General features: G+C 43.5%; 1 protein-coding gene across 1 annotated transcript in view; it reads right to left on the bottom strand.

The window, feature by feature from the left end:
- Positions 1-1424: 1424 nt before the first annotated feature.
- The window catches only part of Clmp (CXADR like membrane protein), a 100807-nt gene continuing 91897 nt past the window's right edge, over positions 1425-10334 (bottom strand). The window contains exons 6-7 of the mRNA XM_021172772.2: positions 5339-5480; positions 1425-4356 (exon numbers count right to left, since the gene is read on the bottom strand). Of these exons, the coding sequence (XP_021028431.1) occupies positions 4053-4356; positions 5339-5480 (446 nt within the window). The 3' untranslated portion in view covers positions 1425-4052. The remainder of the gene's footprint in view (positions 4357-5338; positions 5481-10334) is intronic.

The following is a 10334-nucleotide window of genomic DNA, read 5'->3' as shown; positions in this document are numbered from 1 at the left end:
AAAGATTTATTTATTTTTATGTATATGAGTATTTATGTAGCTGTACAGATGGTTGTGAGCCTTCCTGTGGTTGCTGGGAATTGAATTTAGTTCCTCTGCTTGCTCTGGTCGGCCCTGCTCGCTCAGTCCCTGTTTGTTCCGGCCCAAGAATTTACTTATTATTATAAGTAAGTACATTGTAGCTGTCTTCAGACACACCAGAAGAGGGCGTCTGATCTCATTACGGATGGTTGTGAGCCATCATGTGGTTGCTGGGATTTGAACTCAAGACCTTTGGAAGAGCAGTCAGTGCTCTTAACCGCTGAGCCATCTCACCAGCCCCCTGCAAACATCTTTTTCATCATAGAGTTAATGTGAGTACGAAGTGGAGACAAAATGTGCATTTTAGACATGGAAGGGGGAGACAAAGGAAAAAGCTAACCAGAGTGGAATGTGCTCGTAATGTCAACACTCTAGGAGGTAAGGAGAGTCAGGATCTTGGGGGAATCCTTAGCTGTAAGTACTTGGCTAGCCTGGGCTACATGAGACCCTGTCTCCAAAGAAAAAGATATCCTCTCTGTCACATGATGTTTCAGTAAGTGATAGCTACCATTAGTCTCTTTCTGAAACAGGTTTCACTATCCTAAACTGGGTGACCTTGAACTCCTGCTTCCTACTGAGTGCAAAGATTCCAGGCCCCGGCCCCCAGCCTGTCACCTTTTCCTGTTAGACTTATGAGGACCTCTGAAAGTTACTTGCAGGTTCTGTGACGCTCAGTCGTCACTGTGACTCTCAGTTGTCACTGTGACGCTCAGTCGCCACTTCTCTTTTCAGATCCCACAGTGTAGGATTCTCTGTCGGTACTTAGTCTTGGCACAAAATACTTGCTTCACACTTATTCCAAGTCCCTCAGGGCAGCCAGTTCTGTGACACTCATGCTTAACATCCTGCCTTGAGAGGAAAAAAAAGGATTTCATATACTGATGAAGCAGCCTGCTTTAATTACTTGTCTGCTGTAATTAACTTGGCCATGATGACTTGGGTCTGTGGTCTTTCTCCTCTCATCTTTGGGATTAATTAGACCCCGTAACTGAATTAAATAAAATTCGTGACTGAAACCAATCACTAATCCTATACGGTCCGAGTTCTGTTCTTCTGGCAGCAAGGCATGCACACATATCCTGTGCAGGTTAAATAGCCCCAGCTCCTCCTTGGGTGCCACCGTCCCTTATTTATTTTCTCATTGCTGTTACAAATGGAGTTACAATCAATAACTGTCTTTGTGACAAGTACCACCCAGTTTACAAGGCAACACAGCAGACTGACACACAAACAGCATAGTACCAGAAATGAAGCATACCATAAATACCTTTTGGAACAGCGATTCTGAAATGCTTTGTGTACAAGATGACAACAAAAACATTAATCTTACTATTTTACAAATGTCAGTTTGGCTTATATATTTTATTGAAACGGTTATTCTTTAAACATACACATTCCTCCACCTGCATTTTCTTACAAACATTTATTATTAATTTTTTTTTTGCTTTTGCCCATCAGTTTTTTGTTTGTTTGTTTTTGTTTTTTCCTTTTCTATTTGTTTCACATTAAAGACTCAGCTGGCTTGGTTTGCAAAGTCAATGGAATAAGGTTTGGAGCCAGTCATGGCTTTTGCTCCATCTTCAGCTCATTCATTCTCTGTCTTATTTAAACTCGAATGGCTGATTCTGAGGCTCTGTCGTTACTAAGACTTCAGTGCCTTATCTCTCAGAATTTCTCAGCTCCCAGTATAATGTTTGGCGTGTTTTAATGCAGTTTTCCATTGGGAAGAGTTTCCAAAGTAATTTGGATATTCAGTGGTATTGGTTTCTAACAACACGTTTAAAGAATTGGAATTTCCTTTTCAGACAAAGGGGACTGATCCCTGCTTGCAAAGCACAGACAGGAAATCCGATGCTCAAAGGCAGGGAACAGTGAGAAAATTGCTCCTGACAGCACAGCTGCAGCCTTCATGGTAAGCTTGTTTGGCTCAGGGACTCCAGGGATGAGAACGCTCAGAATTATATAGCAGAAGAGACATGTTGCTTGGATACCATCCTCCAAGAAGGATAAAGTGTAGTCAGATTAAGGGGCTTAAAATAAAAATCTTACAATGAGGACAGGCACCTGTGTTGTTTCCTCAATGTCTCTTATTTCTACCTCTTTAAAAGGAAGACAAAACTCAGGTTAGGACGGTCACTGTAGCATGCACAAAGCCCACCCAAACGAACCCCAGACAACTTAACGCAAGCATCATTTCCCAGGCACTTTAGAAGGAAATGTGTGTACATCCTGTGAGGATGTTCTTATGCCAATTAAACGTAGGAATAAGAAGCCAGAGACACAGGGCAGTGGTGAGCGTCAACCTTTTCCTGGAAGCATCCAAGTCCTGCTCCAGAGAACACTTCATCTCAGCAGCCACAGCGGCTTCCGCTTTTCCCTGGTCAACAATAGGAAATGTTCCGCTTCACCCACCATGACCAGCTGACTTTGCTTTGTTCTTTAAAGGGCTCATTCAGGCTTAGCAGCTATGCCTTAAGTGCCCTAATCTTCAAAACCATCTAAAAGGCAAGTTACTTGTCCTGGAAAGGCTGCCTGTTTGGTTTTTTTTTTTTTTACATTTCTCAGACACCTTTCTTCTCTTTGTGTGAGTTGTATTGATACTTTTGCTGGTAGTGAATCCTTTCTGCTAATTCCTTCCCAAGCGCCAACGCCAAAAATGTTAACAGCCTAGAGCTGAACCCAATCCCACCTCCCACCACCCCCTTGTTTTGCTCACCACCTACTCCTTCCATGTCTCTTGGAGTCTACCGCTGAGAAAAAAGACATCCAGGATACCATTCAACCTCTCAGCGGGGAGAGGGCCATGGGGGGTTTGGGTTTCAGTGCCTTTAGGAAATGATTGCTGAAAATTTAAGGCCTAGAATCATCAAAAGTTCCACATTTGCATCCTTCTAGAATGAAAGAAATGGGAGAATCGCCAAGTTTTGGGCCAGTATCAAATGTCCTTTGACCTACTGAGAGAAAGGTCTACTCTCCCTCTCTATTCCAAGCAGTCTTGAAATTCTGGTTGTTCTCGTTCCCAGAAAGAGGAGAAAGTGGTATGCAAGGGGATCTTTCAACATCCCTGAGAGACTTTCTCTAGAGGACTGTCCCTAAGGACATTCATTAAGTGACATGTAGTGAGAATTTGTTTCTCCTAGAAACATCCAGCAGAGAAGTCTTTAGGGGAGTCAGTCAAATTGGAGTAAAGAGCCACAACTGCCCCGGGATAATCGTTTTGATATCTGTTGGCAAGCCTCTGAATATCGAAAAGGAAAGCTCTTCAGTGAATCGTGTCCCATCTTGGTTGGACTCCCTCCTTAGTTATTATTTTAGGGTTCGACGGAAATAGGAAGATTGGCTGTTGATGAGGTAAGAGAAAATCCCTTTTCTCTGTCTCCCACCATCGAAAATCCTCCCCAACTAACGTTCAAACCTTATGACACAAGAAGTCAAGTCAAAGTAGAAAAAAAATGTGTTTCCTTCTTTTTTTTTTTAATGTTAATTTCTTAAATGCAGTTCTCCCAGTACATGTTGCAGATAGGTATATTATAAGGCGTGGGCTTCTGTTTTGACTATCTGAATAATCACACTAATCCAATAAATTTGCAGAAATGAATAGAAAATTGATCTACGAGATTCCCGCTTCTTCTTGACTGTGGTGACTTGCAACATCCTAGGTAAGATGTTTCAGGTGTGTGCAGCCTCACCTTTCCCTTTATTTTCACCAAATAAGCTTGGGCCCCTCCTCCCCTCCACTCTGTCTGAAGGCACAGTGAGGTGCCTTTAGAGATAGATGGTCAGCCTCCGTCCTTGTGTTTGTTTGGTATCCTATATAAGGAGGGTACTCATCAGAACTGGTCCGTGCCATATCTGCAGCTACTTAAGTGAGATCGTATCTGGCTGAGGGGCTTGCGTGGCTGGTGGACGAGCTCCAGTGACTAGGCTAAGATCCTGACTTTGGGGCAAGTGCGAGTCAAGTCCACTCTAAGTCAGACAGTTTGGAAGGCTTTGCTCTGGCTGGGCGTTGTGCTGAGTGTGGTTTCTGCTTTGGTCAGGGTCGTATGGTGGACTTTCTTTGGTTCAGAACCTCTCACTTCTGGTCCTATGAGGCTGTACGCCTGCGGGGCTAGCCCCGGCTGCTGCGGCGCTGCTTCACTCGACAGCGTCCGCTGGCTTCTGGAGGCACTGTTCCCGGTGGAGCGGGTGGAGGAGGAGCCAGAGCGTGAGCTCCGGGAGCCTGAGGAAGAGGAGCTAGGCTTCACAAGGCGGGCTCGGGGCGCTTCGGCGTCTTCTCTGAAAGCGGAAAAGGGAACAGACAGCAAAGATAAACTTTAGTACTGCCCGGGCTGGGTGGACACTCGTTAAAGTTACTTCCTCCTGAGATTTTTTTTTTTTTTCCAGTAAACTCCTCAAGCCATAAACCTCCAAGGCAGTCAGTTAAGGAACTGAGCAGTTTCTGGCTTCCTAAGACTTAATGCTCAGTTTAGGAAAATGTTTGTTGACTGACTGCCAGAGAGGTTAAGCCAGTTGCACCAGGATGATACAGCTCAACAGGAGACTTTGATTTGCTTTGATAGAATTGCTTTGATTTGGGGGTTTCAACCCTTTCATGTCCTGTGGGTTGTACCCTTTTCATTATCTACCCTTGCTAAGTGGAAGTGAATCAGAGGTAAAGTTGAGACTTAAGCTGGTTGATTGTTAGCATGACACAAGCTAGAGTCATCCGGAGAGAGGGAGGGAGCCTCAGCTGAAGAAATGTCTCCATCAGAATGGCTGGTTGGCAAGTCTGTGGGGCTTTTTTTCTGGACTAATGATGGCTGTCTGAGAGTACTGCTCTTGTGGGTGGTGCCACTCCTGGGAAGGCGGTGCTGGGTTCTATTAGAAAGCAGGCTGTGAGGAGCAAACCAGTAAGCAGCGCCCCTCCATGGCCTCTGCTTCAGTTGGCACCCCCAGCTTCCTGCCTTGAATTCTTTTCCTGCCTTGAATTCCTTTCCTGCCTTCCCTTTGTAAGGGACTGTAAGCTGTAGGGGGAAATAAACCCTTTTCTTTCCAGGCTGCTTTTGCTCATGTCCTTTGCCATAGCAACAAGAAGCAAGCCAGGACAAGGATAGTTTCACAATAAAGTGAATCACATCTCCTGTCCCCAGACTGTAATTTCCTACTTGCTAGGATAACCCTTTGAAGAGGTTAATAATGCAGGGACCTACGGGATGATATTGACTGGTTACTATGGAATTGGCCTGTAAAGAGAGTTTGCACAAATAGGGAAGCTTACCGGATTTCATTAGGTCTGTCTTCTTCCTCGTATCTGTCTTTGCTTTTCCTTCGTATTAGCAGCCATATCAGGAGGAAAATGAGCAGGGCTCCTGCCACTATGCCTGTCACTGCTCCTGCCACCATGCCAATGCTCTGCACATCTGTTTCCTCGGAAACACAGACAGAAGTACCGTCAAACATAAGCTCGGAAACAGGACAGAAGCCCGGACAGGGTGGCTTCCAGACCACACCCAGCAACCCTCGCATGCTGTGACTGTGCCTTTCCATATTCTTGCAAGCTGAAGTGACTGAACCACTTTACTGGTTTGCTTAGATTTTAGTGACTACGTCTGTCTTGGTTCACATGATAAAACAGGCTAGGAAAGTTATTGTGTCGTGTACAAAAAAAATTCAACCTTCATAGAATCCTTCTGGGCAGTCTTCTAGCTCTGCCTCTCTTTATCTAAGTGCCCCTCTCTAACAGTAAAATAAAATAGAATATAGCCCACAGCATACAATTCTGTGTGTGACTGCCGGTGACTCTCAAACTCTGAACTCAAGGTAAATTTTTATTTAGTAACATATTTGTTCTCATTTGGCTATGACACATGCTAAATATTTGTTAAGTGCCCATTTAAGCCAGCAGTCTTGTAAAGTTCAATAAGAGTTTCTCTGTTTTTGAGTTTGCACTCCACAAAAGGGAAAAGCAATAAAGAATAGATGCAAATAATTTCGGACAGTGGACATGTGAGGGCAAAAGTGTACAACTGGCAGCTTAGAAAGAGAATAGGGGACTACAGTCTCAGTTTGGGAAAGTGGTGTTCAAGTTGAAATACAAAAGACAGGACCATCTTGTGGTGAACTGGAGACAGCGCTCCAGAAGGTACAGAGGGTGAGGTGAATGTGAGTGTGTCTGGAGCACAATGAACAAGGGAAAGCGTAGGGAGATGAAGTCACAGTGACAGGAAGGGACCACTCCCATGGGTCCTCATGGGCCAGGCAAGCATTTCACTATAGAAGCAACAGAGGAGTTGCATGGCTCGTGTTACAGTGAAGACAGCACACTGTGGCTGTTCTGGGGGGAAATGGAGAACAGGAAGCAAGGATACAAGTCAGGATGCTTCTGACGGTGCAAGCCACAGATGACAGTGAGTGGACCAGGCTGGACCTGATGTGCACAGAGGCTGGTACAAGGATGCAGCTTCTGTTCTGAAAGTGTTGTCTACCAACAGAAAGTTCTTGACTCTTGAGCTGCCTATTTTTATAAACGACATGGTCTCTTACTATAAAAATTTACCTTTTATCTACCCCCCCCCCAAGATAGTGTCTTCGGTGGCCTTGAACTCATTATATAAGTTACCCTGTCCTCACTTACAGAAATCCTCTTGCTTCTGCCTCTGGAATGTGGGGTTAAAGGTGTGCACCACCTACCATGCCTATCTTTTTGTTTGTTTGTTTGTTTCCCTCTTTGAGACAGGGCTTCTCTGTAGCCCTGGCTGTCCTGGAACTTGCTCTTAAGACCAGGCTGGCTTTGAACTCAGAGATGTACCTGCTTCTGTCTCTTGAGTGTTTGGACTAAAGGTGTGTGCAACCATCATCATACACACACACACACACACACATATATATGTATATATATTTTGGAAAGAGATTGGACTTTAGCTATTGCTAGGTTCTTGAAAAGCTAGAGTTTATCTTATTTTATCATTACATTTATTTATTTATTTTCTATGTGTTTATTCCTTTGTGAGTGTGTAGGGGTCAGAGGATAACTTGCATGAATCTGTTCTTTCCTTCCATCATGTGGATTCCTGTAGTCAAATTAAGGTCACGGGGCTAGGCAATAAGCACCTACGGCTGGGCCATCTCACTGGCTTTGGGATTTATTTTATGTAAACAAATTCAGTTCAGGAATGTTCTTTTCCTTATGGCCCCACCCCCAATATACACTCCGAATGGATTATCTACTAATGGAAATTACCGCTGTCTTTACTTTTTCACAATCAAAATATTTCATTAATTTCCATGTATGGGGCTGGTGAGATGGCTCAGTGGGTAAGAGCTCCCGACTGCTCTTCCAAAGATCCGGAGTTCAAGTCCCAGCAACCATATGGTGGCTCACAACCATCTGTAACAAGATCTGACGCCCTCTTCTGGAGTGTCTGAGGACAGCTACAGTGTACTTACATATAATAAATAAATCTTTAAAAAAAATTCCATGTATGTTTGCATGCTTTTGGAAAAATATCTAAACGATAAATTCACAGAAATGTTGCTCAATATAGTGAAATGCATTTCTCAATCTACAGTTAAATAGAATAGATAACAGGCATGGTGGCACATGCCTATAATCTCAGCATATGGAGGCAGAGGCAGGGGGATTGCTGTGAGTTTGAATCCATCTTTGGCTATATAGAAAGTCTATTGAAGTTCTGGGCTGCACAGTGAGACCCTGTCTCAATAATAAGAAAAATTTTACACACACACACACACACACACAATGTATCAATAGGATGGATTTGTAATTGAGGCACACTAGTATAACAAAACACTACAGAACAATGGGGATGTCCAGTTGGTGGGAACACTGTAATTTCAGCATTTGGGAAGTCGAGGCAGGAGGAATTCCTGAGTTTGAAGTCCAGCTTCAGCTACATTGAAGACTTTGCCACAGAAAGATGAAAGCTGACTGCTTGCTTAGAACATGCCAGGCTCTGGGTTCTAGTTCCCTACACCTTCCTTTCCCCACAAACCCAGAAAACCTCAACACCAGTCAACATATCACAGCAACAATGAAAGTAGGGAGAGTTTCAGAAACAAAATGAGGTATAGAAGAAGTCAGTATAAATGGAATTTTACTTCACTAGGGATCTAAAACAGGAAGAGTAATCTGTCAAGTTAGTCTCTGGGTCTAAGAGGCAGCAGGAAGCCATGACTGGTCTAAGACTATGATGCTACTTACCATTTTTAAAATAAAGATTTATTTATTTATCATATATACATATACATACATACGTACGTATGTACATACATACATACTTTATCTGCATGTACACTTGCATGCCAGAAGAGGGCATCAGATCCCATTATAGATGGTTGTTAGCCAGCATGTGGTTGCTGGCGATTGAACTCAGGACCTCTTAACCACTGAGCCATCTCTCTACCCATGATGCCCTTTACAAGGACACAATCACTTGCCATTCTACCAGAACGTGCACTCAGGGTTTACGTGCTCTCTGAAGTTCCACTACACTATATTTTCTCTTTTCCAGTGTACAGACAATAATAAAAGGAGCTAGAATTTATACTGGCCAAGAATATAGCAGTATTTAGCTCTCCCCACCCCATTTCTCCTTTATTTAAAAAATATTTCTTTGAAGCAAGGTTTCAAGTAGCCTAGACTGGCCTCAAATTCTTTATATAAGAGAATGACATTGAATTCTGGATCTTTCTACTTCCACCTCCTAAGTACTGGAATTATAGATATGTAGCACCAGGCTAAAGAACCATTCTTTTTGTTGTTGTTTCAATACATAACCTTCCTAATAACTGGTATTATTATTATTATTATTTATGGGTGTGTGTATGTGTGTGTGTTTGAAACCCAGCCTTGGTTTATAGCCCAGACTGATTTTGAATCTATGATCCTCCTGACTTCAAGATTTTTACTAACACCATAGCTTGAAATAAAAAGGACAGATGTTCAGTTGACACGAAAGCCAGCTCATACGTTTTCAGTGAAGACCTTGTTAAATTTGTAAGACAGCTGATACTTGAAAGGGTAGAAGTACCTGACAATTTGTAACTCCATGATGGCAACTTACGGCAGAAAGATTCCTACTCCAGTTAAACAGGTGACCGACCACAGAAATCACAGATTAACTATTAATCACATTAACTATTTTGCTGCCTGCCCCAGCAAGCTTCACAATCTCCAAGTTAAAGTGTCTTTGTCCCTAATCTAATGTCTCAAGTGGCCTTTGGACCAGTTTTAACATCTTAACAGTTCTTTCTTTCATTAAGTGATGAAGTAGTTTTTGGTTGGTTGTTTTTTTTTTTTTTTTCTTCTATATTTATTTATTTATTTTGTGTGCTGCATGTGGGGTGGGGTGGGGTGGTGCTGGGTAGGCACGTGCCCCCCCCCCTCCCCCACTCTCCGGTGGCTGCCACAGGACAACTAAAGGAAGTTGTTTCCTTCCTTCCACCACGTGAGTCCTGGACATAGACCTTCAGACCATTAGGCTTGGTGCCAAAGAGCCTTATCTGCCTGAACACCCTTACTGCCCATGATTCACTTGTAGTAAATGAAATACAGGCGTGATCAGAAGTGATGGCAGGTCACATATGAGACTTGGGTTATACAAAATCAGTACAATTCTTAGTTCTCAAGTCTCTACATCTCAAATGCCTGTGTCAGGACGTATCTCATCAAGAAGCTGGGGGAGAGGGGGCTTGAACTTTCAGATCATGAGGGAAGCCAGCTGTGAATTTGTTTTTTGTTTTGTTTTGTTTTTATTTATTTATTTTTTGAGAGCCTATGTGAAGAAAGAAGGCCTGCACCCAACAGCCACTGGGAGCCATTTTAGAGGGCTAGCCTCCAGCCTCCAGGTCTTGCCACGTGTGCAGCACAGGTGACAGACGCTCTGTGTAACGTCTCCTGAGGAGACAGTGAGCCTGACTTCCCAGCTAGGCCACTTGCAGAAACTGAGACTAAGAAGTTTTAAGTGCAGGGGATGGGGTGGGGGGCCTGAAGGGATGACTCAGTGGTTAAGAGTGCTAACTGCTTCCAGAGTCCTGAGTTTAATTCCCAGCAACCACACGGTGGCTCACAAACATCTGTAATAGGGTCTGATGCCCTCTTCTGGTGTGTCTGAAGATAGTTACAGTGTACTCATACATAAATAATTTTTTTTTTTTTAAATGTTTTGTGCCGGGCATGGTGGCGCACTCCTTTAAACCCAGCACTCAGGAGGCAGAGGCAGGCGGATTTCTGAGTTCAAGGCCAGCCTGGTCTA

Source organism: Mus caroli, chromosome 9 (genome assembly GCF_900094665.2).
Source record: "Mus caroli chromosome 9, CAROLI_EIJ_v1.1, whole genome shotgun sequence".
Taxonomy (NCBI): Eukaryota; Metazoa; Chordata; class Mammalia; order Rodentia; family Muridae; genus Mus; species Mus caroli.
The sequence above is the reverse complement of the archived record's forward strand: the minus strand, read 5'-3'. Positions and strand labels throughout refer to the sequence as shown.